The following is a 20,633-nucleotide window of genomic DNA, read 5'->3' on the forward strand; positions in this document are numbered from 1 at the left end:
TCAAAGTACATATTTGTGGTAAATTTGTACAGTCACAACACACAGCACATTTTTCAATGGCTTCCTCTCTACATGCAGCACCCCTGCAAAGCTTTTATAAATTTCTCTGGCCTTACCATGTTCTTGATGTACAGAAGAATGCTTGCTATTGGCCTGTCCACATTGCTACTTTACTATGGCATTGTTGTCACACCACCTATTTAACAGTTAACATGTTTTCAGTACTTTATGCCTTTTTGTTGCACATTATATACAATTTGTACTGCTTTATTGTGTCACATAGCTGTAGGCATAAATGTTTCCTTAATACAAATGTCATCTGAACTTGATTTTTTTAATCCCCTTCACTATGTTATGAAGCATAACATGAAGAAGGAATAAAATTTTTTTCATTAATTTCAAAGGTGGCATTTTTAGAGATCTTAAAGGTCACCAACCTTAATTGTGTACACTATTTGTTTATGGTCATGTTGCACACCATATGAAAGGTTATTCCCAGTTCTATCTGTTTTTGAATAGAAGTTACATCTATTTTTGTCTGCAGTGTGTGTCTTAATTTTCCGCACGTTTCCAGAACTTGTGGCAACTGTCACTTTTGTCAGACTTCTGCAGCAACTCTTAAATTTGGCATTTTTCATTCTATTGTCGGGAGAATGAATGCACTAAATTTGACAAAAATTGGAGATGGTTGGATTTGAAATTTTTGTGTCCTGTGTTATTGTGAATTAATGTTTGCAGTAATGAACAGATGTGTACATTATTTACCTGCATGTTTGTGTCCGATGTTTAGTCGTTCATTCTTCTTGGCGTATTTAGTGTTTTGAGTTCAACAGAAAATATTTTAAAATTGGTAACCAGTGAAACCCCTCTTTTACATTTTTGTGCGGTTCCTTCTTTAAAAAATGCTAAATTGAGGAAAATGTAAAAAAAAAAAAAATGCGCAAAAAAAGTAACTGGCAGATATGATTAACAATCGCAGTCATCTCCAAACTTTGTATAAAATCTGTTTAAGTGAAGGGAATTAAATGTACAATACAATGGTTATACAATTATTTGTGGTAAAGAATGTCATCAGTTCTTTAAAAAAAATTGCAGGTGTGTAACAGCAAGAAAAACTCGTCAAAAAATTGATCGGTGTCTACGACTAGAAATTATATGCTCAAAACACACATTTTTGAGAGATCATCCTTTTTGCTCATCCATATAAAAGCAAAATTTGATGAACATGTTGAAGTAAACCAAGAATATCACAGCAGCTGAGTGGTGAAACCAAAAGCATAAATGCGGGCATCTGCTTAATGACATACTTTGTCACTGTTGCTGTTATTGTTTAATGCTTTTCTTATGAGCCACACTTAATACGCTCACCACCGTTAAAGTGTTATTTTAGTCTTGATGAGAGAAACACAGACATGAAAAAATGAGTTTTACTTCCCCAGTTGACATTACAAACTTACTATTAGTCGGCTCAGTAAATTTCTGTACACTGTGTAAAATGTAAATTTGAAAGATAGACAAAAGTCTTTCTAATGTGATATTGCAAAACCCTTGTTCTGTTTTCATGTGACACCTCTGTTATAGCACATCATCTGCACGAAAAGTCTATTATCAGCTCTTCGCAAAATGCTTTCACCCCTACCTGGACCCCCTTCGCTGAAGGGCCGCTTCCCCACACGTCTAGTAGGTGAGCTCAATTTACATCTGTTAGTGTAGTGTGGTGGCTGCGCTGGCAATGGATGGCTTAACAAGTCGCCAGCCAGTAAGTAAGAGTTAACTAGCTGGAAATGGGCGACGTTTCCTCGATTATGACCAAGCATATTCTTCAAGACTCAATGTTTGAATTTAAAAGATTGACGATTTGTATCATTACTGAATGCAGTACATTGGAAATCGTGAAAAAAGATGAGACGGAGTTATAAATGGCACAACAAAAGGTGATGGCTGGGCCCCTTTGTCACATATTGGCTTGGTACGGAACACTTCGCATCGACTGTCTGTCTATTACCACTGCAACCTAGCAGTAGTTGTATCATAACTACGTGGTGAAGCTAAATGTTGCAAGTTGTGTTGGTGACAGGGATCGTGGATTATGTCAGTATTTCTTTTCTCACATCTCTCCTCTCCACAACGGCCTGAAATATTCCCTTAATTCTGCCACCACTCGTGATGCGAATCACCTGTCTTTTAAGTCACTTATAACTTTTTCAGTCACATCAAACATCAATGGGAACCAAACGGGACAAAGTCAAGCGAGATGTCAAGTAAGAACCTACAGTCTAGGTAAACCTTACTAGGAAGAAATGTAAAATCGGGGAATTTTTAGCATTGACCATGTGGGTTTTTTGCGGGGGCTACAAATTAATGATGTAAAATTGTGAAAAACATAAAATCAGAGAATATAAAATTGAAATTCCACAGTATTTGTGACATAAGTGAGCAAGTCTTGTTCTTATACTCAGGGGGAAAATGCTATGTTTTATTATCTCCATAAAAAGGAAACAGAAATTTACTTTTCTTTGTGGATTGTTGTGTAATAAGTGCTCCACTTCCATATTTGGCTAGTGTTATTACTTAATACTTTATGATGTAGTAACTGTGTCTCTTGTGTATTAAAGTATGTTGTTGGAAAAGCTACACGGATAGGACCATGTAAAAGAGAGTAACATAAATTATGTTATTTCAGACAGAGTCATGCTAGTGCTGCAGCTTTAGCTTTACAACAACCATCACCAGCACCAGGGAAAGACCTTCCAAGTGTCCATAGTACTAACATGCAGCAGCAACCACAACAGCAGCAACAGCAGCCTCAGCAGCAGCAACAACGCAGTAATGTCTATCAGCCATCAGGTTACATTGTCCAAGCACCAGACAGGCCACTACCGCCGGTAAATAAATCTTGAGGCAAATTGTATTGTTTTGAAACATGTTTAATCCATGCCCATGAAAAATAGCATTTATTATATTAAACTAAAACTGGTTTTGAGAATAATTTCCTATAAGGTTATGTATTAGTCATTTGTTGTACATAAATGATGTCATGAGCTGGGAATACTGAATGTTTGAATGTTCTGAAAGTAGCTTAAAACACTAGCATATGATCGAATAGATCACCATGTTTTACTCGGGGTTGGTCACTCGATCTAGAAACTGGGAAATATCAGGGAATAGTAAATTGTAGTGAAAATTATGGATGTTTTCACATAGTTCTGGAATTTTAATGTTTAGCTTTAAAAATCACGTACTTTTGTAATGTCATAAAAATCTGACATAAAAAATGTTAAATGTTTGAACTGCACTACTAGTGACAAGTGTTAGAAACAGTGTTTGCAGTCCACTGCTCATTAAGACAGGTTTTGCTGACTGGTGGAAGAAAATATTCCGTACATGTGAGCCTCCCACCAGGTGACATCATGTAAATCAATGCATTTGCCCCATAGGATGGCATCTGTTACTTTTTTGAACTAGGTGACATCTTAAAATGTACAGTTTCCTACATGGTGAAACCTATCATAGTGAGCCATTCTTCATTATTTTATGTCACGATTTTCTTTTCAGTGTATGTTGAAAGGTAAGTTTTGATATATTTTTTTAACATATTAGCACCTAATTTATTTTTAATAAACATTTATTCTTGATTTTTGGAAAACTTTATTATGGCTACCAATTTATGGAAATATGAGGAAGTTTTGTTCACTTAGGTCCTAAATGTGAAATTTTGCCTCATCCTCATTTGGGGACACTGAACAGTTACAGTTGTTTCATCCATACATTGATTACTAGAAAAACGACAAGAGATGATGAAATTGGCAACAATAATTTCGTAACAACATTTCAAAATTATTATTTATTTTACAGCAACTCACATTTACAAAAGTTTTAATACAAAAACTTTCTAAAACAATCATTTGTCAAGGCCTAAGTGATATGTGGGGATGCATTCCATACAGAGTGTAGCATTACACTTCCCACATTATGTTCTTGGCCTTCCTTTACAGTTCTCAAACTGGTACCTTCTTTGTTTTTTATGCTTCTGAATGACATGCAGTATCTGCTCATATTGTATTTCTGGTACTTTAGCCCTGGAAGATGAAACGAGTTTTGTTGGACTTCGTTTAATTGACCTCATTTCAACACCTTTCTTTAGGCGTGTTGTGGCAATCTGTCTTTTGAATCCCAAAGAGAGGTCCTTCATTGCACCTCTTGAAAGCTAGGTACACATTTACAACCCCCTGCGGGTTCGGGGGTAAGAATAGGCCCGCGGTATTCCTGCCTGTCGTAAGAGGCGACTAAAAGGAGTCTCAAACGTTTCGGCCTTCTGTGATGGTCCCCTCTAGGGTTTGACCTCCTTTTTTCTTCCAAATTTCCGTCGTCAGTGCGTGCCATTTGGGGAAGGACACCTTACGTCGTGTTTTTGTATTGGTCCATCATGCTCCACCAGCTTGCATGTTACGTATTGTCGTGGGGGGGGGACTACGCCCAACATCTTCTGGGTGGTCTCCTCCTCGCCTTGTGCGCACTCTTCTTCTTAGCGCCTACGACAGCTGTGGACCCTTTAAACACCTAAAATCCAGCACGGTAGCCAGTCCGTTGTGGTGGGGTCGTCATGTACCCTCTTGGTGGTAGCCCCCTGACCACGCAGGGATCGCACTACAGATGCCTGAGCTGTTTCCTCCCCATGCATGCCAAGGAGTATGTGCCCATCTTGTCTGGGGCACGGGGACTCCGGGCAACGGGATATCGGCCAGGTACCCGTTGCTTTGGCTGGGTGGCGCCCTTGGGGAGAGCCCTCGTTCGGAGTAGGTGGCATCTGGGCGGATGTGGCGCAATGAAGCGCAATAAATCACATCAAGCTGGTGGTCGCACGGCCACCAGCGTCTCTAAGCGAGGTAGAGTCGACTTCGATGCTGCGCAGTATGACCCTCAGACGTTCCCCTCGTTGGCTGCGCCATGGGAGGGACGCCGATCTAGTGCCAAGCGGGAGCCTTACGTACCGCAATACCTTGTCTGCAGCAGGACTGATGGTGACTCCTTTCTTCCGACGAAGCCTATGTTTTTTGTGGAACACCTGGAGGATAAGTTTGGGGAAGTGGCGGGGTTGTCAAAAATGAGGAATGGGTCCATCCTCCTCAAGACGTCCTCCCCAGCCCAGTCACGAGCGTTGCTCTTGTGTGATAAGCTGGGTGACGTCCCTGTTACCGTCACTCCCCACAGTAGCTTAAATATGGTCCAGGGGATTATTTACCATCGTGACCTCTTGTTGCAATCCGATGACGAGCTGAGAGCCGACTTGGAACGACGTGGTGTGCATTTTGTCCGTCGTGTCCATCGAGGACCCAAGACACACAGGGTGGCCACCGGTGCCTTTATCTTGGCCTTTGAGGGTGATGTCTTGCCCGAGAAGGTCAAGGTGATGGTTTACCGTTGCGACGTCAAGCCATACGTGCCTCCCCCGATGCGGTGCTTCCAGTGCTGGAAGTTTGGGCATATGTCCTCCCGTTGCCCATCCAGCGCTACATGTCGAGATTGCGGACGCCCCTCTCATCCTGATTCTCCATGTGCACCTCCGCCTGTATGTGTTAACTGTGGGGAGCACCACTCTCCATGCTCGCCGGATTGCCCCGTTCTTCATAAGGAGCGGAGGATCATGGAATTTAAGACCCTGGACCGGCTTACTTATCGAGAGGCTAAACAGAAATATGAAAGGTTGTACCCTGCTTCCCTTCGAACATCTTATGCTGCAGCCACGTTATCGTCGCCCGCACGGGCGACGGTTGTCGCTTCATCTGTGCCGCCTTCAGTGGGCCCTCGGGGCCATGTATCTCTGTCTGCCCCCCTCGTGCCTGGGGGCAAGCCTTCCTCTCTTGCCCCCTTAGCAGTTGGGGGCAAACCCTCTTCTGTCGCTCCCCCCAAGCTTACTTCGGGAGTGACATCTGCTCCACAACCGGGAGGCTCGATTCCTCCCCCTCCTTCTCCGGCGGCGTTGCCTCCGCCGGTTCCTCTCTCGCGGAAGGGGTCCCTCGGGGCTCTCCCTTCCTCCGTTTCTTCTCCTTCCCAGCCAGATGTCAGCCAGTGGCTGAAGGTTCCGCCACCTGCTGGTCGTAGGGCTTCTGCGTCGTCGTCAGCCTCCGACGCTCCTTCAGAGAAGCTCTCCCAGCCCTCTCACCCTAAGGGCAGACGCGAGAAGAAGGAACGGAATGTGTCCAAGAAGAAGGACGTTCCGGCGGTTTCAGCACCGCCTGCTGTACATAGTCCTGGCTCCGGGGATGAGGTGGAGATCCTCGCCTCTGCCGCGGATCTCGCCCTCACGGAACCCTTGGGGGCCTCTCCTATGGACTCAGCTGACTCTCCCCCAGTGGCGGCGGTTGGCTCTGCAGCGCTGTCTGCCTCTTAGTCGCATTCACGCCGTCCCAGTCCCTTCCTGCTTCCATTCTCCAATGGAATTGCGGCGGTTATTTCCGCCACCTGCCAGAGCTCCGGATGCTTCTGAGTGATTCCCCTGTTCTCTGCATTGCTCTGCAGGAAACTTGGTTTCCTGCACTGCGGACCCCCGCCCTTCGCGGTTATCGGGGATACTATAAGAACCGTGCTGCCTGTCAACGAGCGTCAGGTGGGGTTTGCCTCTTTGTTCACCACTCTGTCTGTAGCTCGCCAGTACCCCTTCAGACGCCTTTAGAGGCAGTTGCTGCCAGGGTTGAGCTCTCGCCGGCTATTACTGTATGCTCTGTTTACATTCCTCCGGATGGGGAGCTCCCCCGCCATGTCTTGGCTGCGCTGCTGGCTCAACTCCCGCCACCATTGCTGCTTCTGGGCGATTTCAATGCCCACAATCCTCTATGGGGTGGGACTGTCTCCGATGATCGCGGTCGGGCCGTGGAGCATGTGTTGGCTCAGCTCGACCTTAGCCTCTTGAACACCGGTGCTCCCACACATTTCAGTGTGGCCCATGGCTCGTTCTCGGCCATCGATCTCTCTATTTGCAGCCCTGGACTTGTCCCATCCCTCCACTGGAGGGTGCATCCTGACCTGTGTGGCAGTGACCATTTTCCCATCTATTTGTCACTGCCACAGTGTCATTCTTCTGGGCGCTTGCCCCGCTGGGCTCTCCACAGGGCTGACTGGCCGGCTTTTACTTCCGCTGTAACCATTGCGTCTCCCCCACAGGGTGACATTGACGAGGTGGTCCGTGTTTTCACCACGTCCATCATTTCGGCGGCCGAGGCTGCAATCCCCCGTTCCTCTGGCCTCCCTCGGCGGAAGGCTGTCCCCTGGTGGTCGCCAGAGATTGCTGAGGCTATTCGCGACCGTAGGCGGGCTCTCCAGCGTCATAGGCGGCACCCGTCTCTGGAGACCCTCATCGCCTTTAAGAGGCTCCGTGCCTTCGCCCGTCGTCTTATTGCACGGCGTAAGCAGGAGTGCTGGGAGAGGTACGTCTCCTCCCTGGGCTCCCGTGTCTCGTCCTCGCACGTGTGGTCCCGGATCCGGCGGATTTATGGCTCCCAGACCCCTATGGGTGTCCCTGGGCTCTCCTTGGACGGCGCTGTCTGCACGGACGCTGCCGCCATTGCTGAACGGCTAGCCGTGCACTTTGCTCAGAGCTCTGCGACTGCATCCTATCCCCCTGCCTTTCGCTCTCTCAAGGAGCGAGCCGAGCGGACGCCGTTCTCTTTCCACACGCATCGTTCTGAAACATACAATGCTCCTTTCAGCGAGAGGGAATTCCTCGCCGCCCTCGCCGATTGCCCTGATACAGCACCAGGCCCAGACTGCATCCACACGCAGATGCTGAAGCATCTCTCCAGGGACTGCCAGAGACACATTCTCGCGATATTTAATCGCATTTGGAGCGAAGGCGTGTTCCCGTCGCAATGGCGGGAGGGCGTTATTGTCCCCATCTTGAAACCCGGTGCGGACCCACTGGCGGTGGACAGCTATCGTCCCATTACCCTCACCAACGTTTTGTGCAAATTGCTCGAACGTATGGTGGGGCGGCGTTTGTGTTGGGTCCTTGAGTCGCGCGGTCTCCTCGCTCCATCCCAGGGTGGCTTCCGTCGGGGCCGGTCTGCAGTGGACAATTTGGTGCGGCTGGAATCTGCTGTCCGTACGGCTTTTGCCCGACGTCAGCATCTTGTTGCTGTATTTTTCGATCTGCGGAAGGCGTATGACACCACATGGAGGCATCACATCCTCGCCACGTTGCATGGGTGGGGTCTTCGTGGTCGGCTCCCGGCTTTTCTTCAAAACTTTTTATTGCGCCGCTCTTTCCGGGTGCAAGTCGGTGCCACCTCTAGTTCCTCTTATATACAGGAAAATGGGGTCCCGCAGGGCTCGGTGTTGAGCGTCTCCTTATTTTTAGTGGCCATTAATGGTCTGGCAGCAGCAGTGGGGTCGTCGGTGTCTCCTTCTTTGTATGCCGACGACTTCTGCATCTCATTTAGCTCCACGACTACGGGAGTCGCCGAACGCAGGCTGCAAGTCGCCGTTCGCAAGGCAGCATCATGGGCACTGACTCATGGCTTTCAGTTCTCTGCTGCCAAGACTCGAGTAATGCACTTCTGCAGGCGTCGGACGGTCCACCCTCATCCTGCACTTTACCTCGACGGCCACCTGCTTGAAGTGGTGGACACTTGCCGCTTCTTGGGACTCGTGTTTGATGCCCGGCTCACATGGGTTCCCCATGTTACTCAGCTGAAGCAAAAATGCTGGCGGCACCTCAACGCCCTCCGCTGCCTTAGCCACACGTCTTGGGGTGCAGATCGCTGCACGCTGCTGCGGTTGTACAGAGCCCTTGTGCAGTCCCGGCTTGATTATGGGAGCCTGGCCTATGGGTCTGCGTCCCCCTCAGTGTTAAAGTTGTTAGACCCCATACACCACTGTGGGGTTAGGCTTGCCACTGGCGCTTTTCGCACCAGCCCCGTGGATAGTCTACTGGTGGAGGCCGGGGTTCCCCCACTGCGGGTTCGCCGCCATCGTCTGCTTGTCGACTATGCTGTCCACGTTCATTGCTCGCCAGATCATCCCAATCGTCGCCTGCTTTTCCCTGCTATGGTCCTCCATCTGCCCGAACGGCGCCCTAGGTCTGGGCTTTCCATAGCTGTCCGTGTCCAGTCCCTGCTGTCAGAACTGGGGTCATTCCCTCTTCTGCCTCCCTTCCGGGTCCGTACACCTACGCCTCCCTGGTGTTTGTCCCGGCCGTCCGTCCGTCTGGACTTGGCACAGGGACCCAAGGACTCGGTTCCGCCTGTGGCCCTCCGTCGCCGTTTTCTTGCTCTCCTCGCCTCATTTTCGGACTGTGAGACTGTCTACACGGATGGTTCCCTGGTTGATGGTCGCACTGCCTACTCTTTTGCTCATGCTGCTCATGTTGAGCAGCGCTCCTTGCCGGCTGGCTGCAGTATTTTTACTGCAGAGCTGGTGGCCATATTGCGCGCTCTTGACCATATGCGTTTCTGCTCAGGTAGGTCCGTCGTGATCTGCAGTGACTCCCTGAGCAGCCTTCAGGCCATCGACCGCTGCTATCCCTCCTCTCCTCTGGTGTCCTCCATTCAGGAGACTGTTTCCGCCTTTGCCCGTTCTGGTCGTTCGGTGGTCCTGGTTTGGACGCCCGGTCATGTTGGCATCCCCGGGAACGAACATGTAGACAGGCTGGCCAAAGGGGCGATCGACGCCCCGGCTTTGGAGATCGGCCTTACGGCTCGCGACCAGCAGCTGGTGTTGCGCCGTAAGCTGATTGGGATGTGGGCTGCTGAGTGGCGTGGGATGACAGCCCCGAATAAACTGCGGGCAGTCAAGGGGACGACCGATGTGTGGCGTTCCTCCCTGTGGGCTTCTCGCAGGGACTCGGTAGTCCTGTGTCGGCTGCGCATCGGCCATACATACCTGACGCACGGCCATCTCTTGCGTCAGGAGGATCCCCCCCTGTGTCAGTGTGGGTCCCGGCTGACGGTCGGCCACATTTTGCTGGAGTGTCCTCGACTGCGCACACTCCGGCAATCTTTTAATCTCCCGGGCACTTTGGCTTTGGTTTTATCCGACGATGCCTCTATGGCTGATACCGTTTTAAATTTTATCCGTGGTAGTCCGTTTTATGGTTCGATTTAGGGAGGTCCTGCGCCTTTCCCTTTCTGTGTCTATTGTCCTTGTGTCTGTTGCTGTTCTGGTGTGCCGTGAGATGGTTGACTCTTTCCCATTTTTGATCTCGTGGTCAGTCAACCAGTCTCCGGCCATCTTCCTTTCTTCTGTTTCTTTCTGTCTGGTGTTCCTCTGTCCTGTTCTTGTCTGTAGTGTTTGTTGCTATATTTGTGTTCTTTTAGCGCCTGGGGGGACGTCTCCTCCCCCTTTGGTTTTTATCTGCTCCATAGATTTTGGGCTCGCCTGATTTTGGAACGGGGGACTGATGACCTTCGCTGTTTAGTCCCCCTTAAACATCCCAACAACCACCACCACCACCACACATTTACAACAGTCTCATACCTACCATCCTCGTACTGCAATTGTGTGTTTCTGTGTTAGCCATTAAATTCTTGCATGTGTTTGTGAAACACTGAGCCTTCCTTTCTGGGATATATTCCAAATTGGACTTTGACAGTAGGGAGCAGTATCAAAATTAGTTGCTAGAGCAACACACTTGTCATCATTCAGTTTTGTGCCCAAGATTTCCTTCTCTGTCAAATCTGAACTCAAAATATCCCCTCCCTTTGTCTTTCATTACATTATCAGGTATACAGGACACTTTCTTTTTGCTTTCTCATATGGTTCCACTTGCACAGAATCCTAAGTCGGATGAGCAGTCATGAGTAGTAAAGTAATTGTCAAAAAAATACTTTGTAATTGTTTGGCTCACCAGTAATGGACGACATTTTCAAAACTACTTTTTGACCCAGTGATAGATCCTCATTTTCCTTGTCTCCTTCCCATAGTATAGTAAAAAGTTGTAACAGTAGCCATAATTACTTCAAAAGGCCCGTAGTCTACATCCAATACATCCAAAGTCTTATAAACTGCTTTATTGGGTGATGTCCGTAGTACCCCATGACGATTCCATCAGCTGCTAGATTTTCCTGAAGACATCCCATCCTCGATAATTTTGTGCTTGGGCCTCTTGGGCCTCTGCTAATGGTTTTATTTTGAAACCTTTGACACTTTTGTTTTCATTGGTCTTTTTATTATGTGATGCAGACTTAAGTTCAAGATATATCAAGACACATTACATCTTTCACTATCTGAACACCAAGAGCATTATCCTCAGACCAATAATCTGTTTCCATCTAACTTCTTCTTTAAGGAATCTTTTAAAATAAACATGAGGACTGTCTTCGTTGTCTCTTTCATGTAAAATTTTATTTGTGCCTGCAATATTGCATACATAGGTAATCCCTAACAAGTCATCTTCAGTATTTTCCTCTGTCTGCTCATCAACATCCGGAGGTAGACCTACCTTATCTGTACGTATTTCTTCACGAAATATGTTTTCTGCTACCTCTTCAGCAGTTTTAAAAATTTGGCGAGTCATAGCAAAGAAATCTGAAGAACCCAAAGAACATAACATTTACTGTGGAAGTGCCCAGTGTCCTCAAATGAGGATGACAAGAACGAAAAACTACTGTCCTCAATCAAGTACAATGGGCTCTTATGGGTTAATAACTTGGCAGTAATATTTATTTCCTCTTGGTTAATCAAGGTTACAGTATAAATTTTATTAATGCACAGTAGACAGGTTCAGTAATTTTAATGTTTATATGCCTAAGATTAATCACATTTTTTCATAATTAATTATGTAAATAATAAGAACACATCTTTCACAGATGAGTGCTGTTAGCAGGTGTACTTTCAACCCATTGTGGTTAGTCAGTGAAGAATATTTAGTGTTGTTAGAGGAAATGAAAAAAGACAAGTATTCTGCCTACAGTAAGCTAAGGAAGAGACCATTTAGCTTGAGTAATATGGTAGAGATGCATTAACAAATCATGTGAAAGGGAAGACATGTAAATTGACTATTGAACTTTAAAAGAAATGTTTACCTGTTTCCTGTTTTGTCAAAAAGATGATGGTTTCGTCAGAGTGTCTGTACTTCTGGAAAGTGATCACAAAGCACCAAGTAAAATGCAGGCATCTTGTTCATTAGCTGTCACTTCTGCTAAAGAAATTCTCTACAAATGTTTTCATTTTCAGCAAAAGCAACAAAATTGTGTAATGCCAACACAGCAGATATTGTTTCTCTTTTCACAACAATGTTTGCAGATGGTGAAATTGCATCAAAACTGCAGTTACAGCAGTTGTGCATAGTGTTCCTCTATAGTTCGGTGATACCATTTCAGAAACTGTAAAAAACTGTGACTATGTTACTGCATACTATGATGGACAATTAAACAAAATCACTCAGAAGCACAAATAGACTTGGTACTCAGATTTTAGGATGCTGAGAAAAACTAGGTCTCTGAGATTTTTAACATCTGTGCGTTTGATTTATTTATTTATTTATTTATTTATTTATTTATTTATCTGTTAGGGCACACAACCATGCAAGACCTTTTATATGGGGGAAAAAATGAATTGGGTGAAGAAAACACAAACTAAGTTACACATGCATCAAGGGATGGCCCACATGTCATCTTGAAGGCATTGTGAAAGTTAACAAGTGAGTTACAAGAATCAAAGGCTACCATGTGTATTACACACACACTACATAATGCCTTTACAGCAAGCATTAAAAACACTGATTGGAATGTAGCAGAGCTTTCATGAGTGTTGTATTATATATCCAAGGATGTGCCAGCAAAGGAACTGATTATATTAACTCAAAAGGTTCCAGTACATTCTCACTTACGCAGCTGAGTGAGCTGTTTCTATCTCATTGACTTTATCAGTATTTGTAACATGTTGTTCGGAGTCACAGTGTCAGAGACCAGTCCTAGTTCTGCAGTAGTTTCAGAGCACATCCTTTTGGCTTGAAAGTGGTATTTTTTATCTCTGTTGCTTCACACTTTGAAACATTTTTTAGAGAAAGGTAATTTCATTCCTTCAAACTGGTTTTGCAAAAAAAAAAAAAAAAAAAAAAAAAAAAGAGGTTAAAGGCATCACTGATTTACATATGTGGCAGTTCTGAAATAACTGTTCAGTCTGTATGAAGGTTCTGTTACAGAGGTTAATGGGGAGTCGCCAGTAAAATTGGCTTTGATGAAGGCAATTGCATATTTAGATCCAAGTATGATGGCATTCAAATCAGCAGAAACAACCACTGATTTACACGTATGCCATCAGCCTCTGGTTGAGAAAGATGTCTTTCCAGAAAGTAGGCTGTTAGTGCTGAGCATTAATTTAAGGAGTTTAATTCACTACCAAGAATAAAACGAGAATGTTAATGTACAAACAAAAGAAAAGTAGACTGGATCATCACTGGACCAAACTCTTAAGCTCATTGGGGAAGAGGAATTTCCTGATCTAAGGTCTGTGGTAACATTTATTTCCATACTTTCTCATTGGAATGCATCATTTGAATGGGGGTTTTCTTTGAATTCAGATGGCATTATGGAACATCAAAAAGAAAAAATACTGATAGCCCAACAGCAGGGTTTTTATGCTGTTATTTCTTCTGGAGAGTAGAAAATGTTGAAATAATGGAGTGGTTGATACATAAGTGAAAAATGATCATTCTCATTATGTGGAGTCACAGCAGAGTGCTGCTGATGAAATTAATCTTCTTACAAATAAAAAATAAAAATTATTAGCAGATACTGAAAGAAGATACTTGTTGAAGAAAAAATGCAAGATCGTAAAAAGTAGTGCTACTTGAAACTTTCTTCTTTATAGTTTTATACATGCGAGACAACTTTTTTGTAATTTTAAAATAGTTTTCAAGTTTTCCTTTAAACTAACATGTGGAGAACATTATATACACATAATGGCTACATTTGTGTCAATGTACCTAGTATATTGTTCCATTGAATATTCATCTGTGTAAAACTGAAGTATAAGGAACTACACCTTCCACATCATTAATGGGAGATTAAATTTATTACGTACCATTTCACAAGAAATCATCCGAAAAGTGTATGAATTTTGCATTTACATTAAACTGTAAGTATTTTGCCAATATTTTTTATTCAAGTCGTAGGTCACTAGTTAAACTTAAAATTTGTGTGTATATCTTTACCTGACTGTTTCTACACAGCTAAATGTGTTATTTTCCATTTTTAACACAATTTTTAAAAGAGCAAACCGTCATTTGACTGTGTATTACTATAAAGGACAATACTAAAAGTTGTTAGAACTTATTATGTCGTATCTGTTGAGACAGTCCAAAGCATGTAAACAAGACATGTTAGTCCTGTTTACCTGATTTGCACTACCTTAACAGATAGGGCATAATAATGGTCTAACAACTTCTAGCGTTGTACTTGATAATGATATAAAAGTCAAAATCTGAATAGTACAGAACATAAGTGTAGTAATATACAGTCAACTGGTGGTTTACTCCTTTAAACTGCATTGCATGACTCTTACTCAACATCATTTTTCATTGTTCAAATCATTTAATTTAAATTAATTTACAGATTGATTTAAAATGTGTGCACTTCATATCTGGAATTCTTCTTGTTCGATATGTTGTGCTTCATCCAGTGTATTGCAGTTCACTTAGCCATTTGGTGGTACATTGAAATGTCAGTATGTCAAAGTATGTTAGGTATTTTCAGTTAAGCATTAACATATAAAATCAGCATTTTTTAAAGAAAAAGAGCAGTAATATACTGAATATTTAAAGCCTGCTCAACATTCCATATGGGAAAAATTTAGTAAAATTCTGGAAAAGTCCTTAGAAAGTTAAGGAAATTTAGTCAGCCATTAGAGTGTCAACCCTGTACTCCTTCTTAGTGTGCTGTAGGTGAGTACCCAGTGTTGCCTGAATATTTATTTATTCCAATTTTCTTTAGAAAAGTAAAAGGATAACTATCTCTCTCTCTCTCTCTCTCTCTCTCTCTCTCTCTCTCTCTCTCTCTCTCTCTCTCTCTCTCTCTCCAACTCTCTCTCTCTCTCTCTCTCTCTCTCTCCAACTATCCAACTCTTTACCTCTTACACCTGCATCCCCTCCTTACATCTTCTTCCTCTATCACCCCATGCCCTCTACCAATTCCACCAACTTCCTAACATCCTCTCCATCTTCAACTAGCGTCCTCACCATCGTCTGCCCTTTTCCATCTGCCCACTATCCATCTTCCGTCTTCCACATGCCTCCCCTTCCCCCCAATCTCATTCCAGCGCCTCCCCCCACCCTATTGTCAGTCCATCGCCTCCCCCACCCCCATGTGGGTTCATCACCTCCCCGCCCCAGTGTCGGTCCAACTCCACCCCCGCCCCAATGTCGGTCCAACTCCACCCCCGCCCCAATGTCGGTCCATGTCCTTTCCCCCCACACCAATGTCGGTCCATGTCCTTTCCCCCCACACCAATGTCGGTCCATGTCCTTTCCCCCCACACCAATGTCGGTCCATGTCCTTTCCCCCCACACCAATGTCGCGGTCCATCTCCTCCCCCCCCCCCCCCTGCACCAGTGTCAGTCCATCTCCTCCTCCTCCTCCCCCCCCCCCCCCCACGCACCAGTGTCGGTCCGTCTCCTCCACCCCGCACCAGTGTCGGTCCGTCTCCTCCACCCCGCACCAGTGTCGGTCCGTCTCCTCCACCCCGCACCAGTGTCGGTCCGTCTCCTCCACCCCGCACCAGTGTCGGTCCGTCTCCTCCACCCCGCACCAGTGTCGGTCCGTCTCCTCCACCCCGCACCAGTGTCGGTCCGTCTCCTCCACCCCGCACCAGTGTCGGTCCGTCTCCTCCACCCCGCACCAGTGTCGGTCCGTCTCCTCCACCCCGCACCAGTGTCGGTCCGTCTCCTCCACCCCGCACCAGTGTCGGTCCGTCTCCTCCACCCCGCACCAGTGTCGGTCCGTCTCCTCCACCCCGCACCAGTGTCGGTCCGTCTCCTCCACCCCGCACCAGTGTCGGTCCGTCTCCTCCACCCCGCACCAGTGTCGGTCCGTCTCCTCCACCCCGCACCAGTGTCGGTCCGTCTCCTCCACCCCGCACCAGTGTCGGTCCGTCTCCTCCACCCCGCACCAGTGTCGGTCCGTCTCCTCCACCCCGCACCAGTGTCGGTCCGTCTCCTCCACCCCGCACCAGTGTCGGTCCGTCTCCTCCACCCCGCACCAGTGTCGGTCCGTCTCCTCCACCCCGCACCAGTGTCGGTCCGTCTCCTCCACCCCGCACCAGTGTCGGTCCGTCTCCTCCACCCCGCACCAGTGTCGGTCCGTCTCCTCCACCCCGCACCAGTGTCGGTCCGTCTCCTCCACCCCGCACCAGTGTCGGTCCGTCTCCTCCACCCCGCACCAGTGTCGGTCCGTCTCCTCCACCCCGCACCAGTGTCGGTCCGTCTCCTCCACCCCGCACCAGTGTCGGTCCGTCTCCTCCACCCCGCACCAGTGTCGGTCCGTCTCCTCCACCCCGCACCAGTGTCGGTCCGTCTCCTCCACCCCGCACCAGTGTCGGTCCGTCTCCTCCACCCCGCACCAGTGTCGGTCCGTCTCCTCCACCCCGCACCAGTGTCGGTCCGTCTCCTCCACCCCGCACCAGTGTCGGTCCGTCTCCTCCACCCCGCACCAGTGTCGGTCCGTCTCCTCCACCCCGCACCAGTGTCGGTCCGTCTCCTCCACCCCGCACCAGTGTCGGTCCGTCTCCTCCACCCCGCACCAGTGTCGGTCCGTCTCCTCCACCCCGCACCAGTGTCGGTCCGTCTCCTCCACCCCGCACCAGTGTCGGTCCGTCTCCTCCACCCCGCACCAGTGTCGGTCCGTCTCCTCCACCCCGCACCAGTGTCGGTCCGTCTCCTCCACCCCGCACCAGTGTCGGTCCGTCTCCTCCACCCCGCACCAGTGTCGGTCCGTCTCCTCCACCCCGCACCAGTGTCGGTCCGTCTCCTCCACCCCGCACCAGTGTCGGTCCGTCTCCTCCACCCCGCACCAGTGTCGGTCCGTCTCCTCCACCCCGCACCAGTGTCGGTCCGTCTCCTCCACCCCGCACCAGTGTCGGTCCGTCTCCTCCACCCCGCACCAGTGTCGGTCCGTCTCCTCCACCCCGCACCAGTGTCGGTCCGACTCCTCCACCCCGCACCAGTGTCGGTCCGTCTCCTCCCCACCCCCGCACCGCACCCACCCACCACGCAACACGGTCAATCCATCTCCTCACCCCTACCCCCCGCACAAACGTCGGTCCATCACCTCACCACACCAACCCCCTCCCTTGCAGACCAATACCTGTCTGTCCGTCTCTCCCCCCCCCCCCCCTCCCTCCCGGACCAATGTCTGTCGGTCCGTCTCCTCCCCCCCCCCCCCCCCCGGACCAATGTCTGTCGGTCCGTCTCCCCCCCCCCCCCCCCCGACCAATGTCTGTCGGTCCGTCTCCTCCCCCCCCCCCCCCCCCCCGACCAATGTCTGTCGGTCCGTCTCCTCTCCCCCCCCTCCCCCCCCCTCGGACCAATGTCTGTCGGTCCGTCTCCTCTCCCCCCCTCCCCCCCCCTCGGACCAATGTCTGTCGGTCCGTCTCCTCTCCCCCCCTCCCCCCCCCCTCGGACCAATGTCTGTCGGTCCGTCTCCTGTCCCCCCCTCCCCCCCCTCGGACCAATGTCTGTCGGTCCTTCTACTCCCCTCCCCCCGGACCAATGTCTGTCGGTCCGTCTCCTGCCCCCCCCCCCCCCCCAGACTAATGTCTGTCAATCCATGCCCCCCCACCTCCCCCTGCTGTCCAATGCACACTCTCTCTGTCATCTTCTCCATCTTCTCATCCCCCTCCTTTCCCCATCCAACTAGTTCAACTACCACTGACATGCTGAGTTCTCTGTTGTTCACAGGAGCAACATTTTTCAGATGGAAAACAAAAGCCTGTGATAGCACCACATTTAGAACAATACTGGTGCATATCTACCTTCCTCTCTTGTAATTTTGGTATTACGTATGGAGTTGAAAATATTGAATTTAGAAGTCAGAAAAATACAAGAATAAATGTATACATTCAGAAAAAAGATCGTGAGGAACACAGAAGTATAGAAAAAAGATCGTGAGGAACACAGAAGTATATACAGATACACAGAACCATTTGACTGAAACATCGGACATGTGGTAACCCAGGCTCAGGTGCTACACTCATGACTGTTGAAGTACCACAGGTACTAATTAGTTGTGACCTGTTGAATATTTATCAGCCTCCTTTTCTCCCCAAGTTTATATCAGCACTCAAGAGCTTAGAATATTTATTATTATTTACTTTCGTGAGTGATGTTTTTATTTATTTATTTATTTTTTACTATTTGTGATAGTTTCCAATTCACCAGGGTTTTGTTTCCAGCGACATAGTGTGGCAGCTACACCCAGGTACAAGGATTCTTTAACTTACCAAACGAGAAAACTTGCTATGTTGATAGAATAAAAAACATACAAACACACACACAAATATTCAAGCTTTCGCAACCCATGCTTGCTTCATCAGTTATAACTGCCCCCGGTGTAAAACCTGTCCCATGCACCCTCCACCACCACCTACTCCAGTCCTGTAACCCGGGAGGTGTACACGATCAAAGGCAGAGCCACGTGTGAAAGCACCCACGTGATCTACCAACTGACCTGCCTACACTGTGACGCATTCTATGTGGGAATGACCAGCAACAAACTGTCCATTCGCATGAATGGACACAGGCAGACAGTGTTTGTTGGTAATGAGGATCACTCTGTGGCTAAACATGCCTTGGTGCACAGCCAGCACATCTTGGCACAGTGTTATACCGTCCGCGTTATCTGGATACTTCCCACAACACCAACCTATCCGAACTCCGGAGATGGGAACTTGCTCTTCAATATATCCTCTCTTCCTGTTATCCACCAGGCCTCAATCTCCACTAATTTCAAGTTGCCGCCACTCATACCTCACCTGTCATTCAACAACGTCTTTGCCTCTGCCTTGACTGACATCTCTGCCCAAACTCTTTGTCTTCAAATATGTCTGCTTGTGTCTGTATATGTGTGGATGGATATGTGTGTGTGTGCGAGTGTATACCCGTCCTTGTTTCCCCCTAAGGTAAGTCTTTCCGCTCCCGGGATTGGAATGACTCCTTACCCTCTCCCAAAACCCACTTCCTTTCGTCTTCCCCTCTCCTTCCCTCTTTCCTGATGAGGCAACAGTTTGTTGCGAAAGCTTGAATTTTGTGTGTATGTTTGTGTTTGTTTGTGTGTCTATCGACCTGCCAGCGCTTTTGTTCGGTAAGTCACCTCATCTTTGTTTTTATATATAATTTTTCCCACGTGGAATGTTTCCTTCCATTATATATATATATATATGAGGCAACAGTTTGTTGCGAAAGCTTGAATTTTGTGTGTATGTTTGTGTTTGTTTGTGTGTCTATCGACCTGCCAGCGCTTTTGTTCGGTAAGTCACCTCATCTTTGTTTTTATATATATATATATATATATATATATATATATATATATATATATATATATATATATATATATATATATATGAGAGAGAGGTTATATTTTCAGGTCCCCAGTTATTATTAGTATTAATATTATTATTATTATTATTATTAAAAATACGTATATCTGGTTTCTACTTTGCCTATCTCCAGTGCAGTAATATGGTCTGTATTGGTGTTGAACAGTATATTCCACTTCCTTGAGGAGCACTTTGCTTACAATCTGTGGAACACACATTAGTGTCTCTGTTCCTTTGTAAATATGTATTATGTTTTTATGACAGTATTTACATTCTTGATGATTTCCTCACAGTGGCCCCATGGAACAAAAACTGTAATCGATATATCCCCCAGTACACAGCCATGAAACTTGGAACTTCAGTAGCATTTGAGCACCCCACAACCAAGTTTGCGGACTATCTGCTGTCTGAGTGAACGAATTTTGCTGAACACCACACTGCTGTCACAATAAGCTACATTAAAAGGGTCAACATTGTTACTTTGATATGTTGTCTCAGTGTGATGTTAAGTGTTTTCCTAATTGTAAATCACATATTGGAAAACCATTTGTTGCATCAGTGTGTGTGTGTTTTACAAATTATGTAATCAGATTCCAATGGTCATGTGTCTGATAAATCTTTCTTTCCCTATTTTTGTAGCCAAGAAACAGCATGTATGCCAGTATGTACCACCATAACATGTACCCGCCAAAGGCATCACCACCAGCAGCAGCTCCTGCAGCCAGTAATTTTCCAGTTCATCCAGATGTGAGATTAAAAAAGCTCCCATTCTTTGATTTGCTTGGTGAACTGCTGAAACCATCTAGTTTAGGTAATTTTGTGGCATGTAATGAATAAATAAATAACTTACAAAATGATATGATGAAATACCTTATAACACAATAGCAAATGTGGTAGTTATTGTAGTTAAGCTATTAAACCTACATTCTTCATTACACCACACAGTCTGCTCTCAGTACAGAAGCCTGCTGGACGTTTTGTGTATGCTGCAGTAATTGTCAGTTGTTGTTAAGTGTATGAAGTGACCTGTGTTTTAGGCAGGCTTCAGATATGAAAATGTTCTAACAACCTGATATAGATACAGAAACAGCTAGAAACTGACATCGAGG

The 20,633-nt window shown here is 46.9% G+C and overlaps 1 protein-coding gene across 4 annotated transcripts in view; it reads left to right on the plus strand.

Annotated features, from left to right (window-relative positions):
• The window catches only part of LOC124799319 (E3 SUMO-protein ligase PIAS3), a 290,452-nt gene that overhangs the window by 85,294 nt on the left and 184,525 nt on the right, over positions 1-20,633 (plus strand). For all 4 annotated transcript variants that reach the window (XM_047262906.1, XM_047262908.1, XM_047262907.1 and 1 more), the window contains 2 exons: positions 2,684-2,885; positions 20,164-20,335. In XM_047262906.1, coding sequence (XP_047118862.1) covers positions 2,684-2,885; positions 20,164-20,335 — 374 coding nt within the window. The remainder of the gene's footprint in view (positions 1-2,683; positions 2,886-20,163; positions 20,336-20,633) is intronic.

Source organism: Schistocerca piceifrons, chromosome 5 (genome assembly GCF_021461385.2).
Source record: "Schistocerca piceifrons isolate TAMUIC-IGC-003096 chromosome 5, iqSchPice1.1, whole genome shotgun sequence".
NCBI lineage: Eukaryota > Metazoa > Arthropoda > Insecta > Orthoptera > Acrididae > Schistocerca > Schistocerca piceifrons.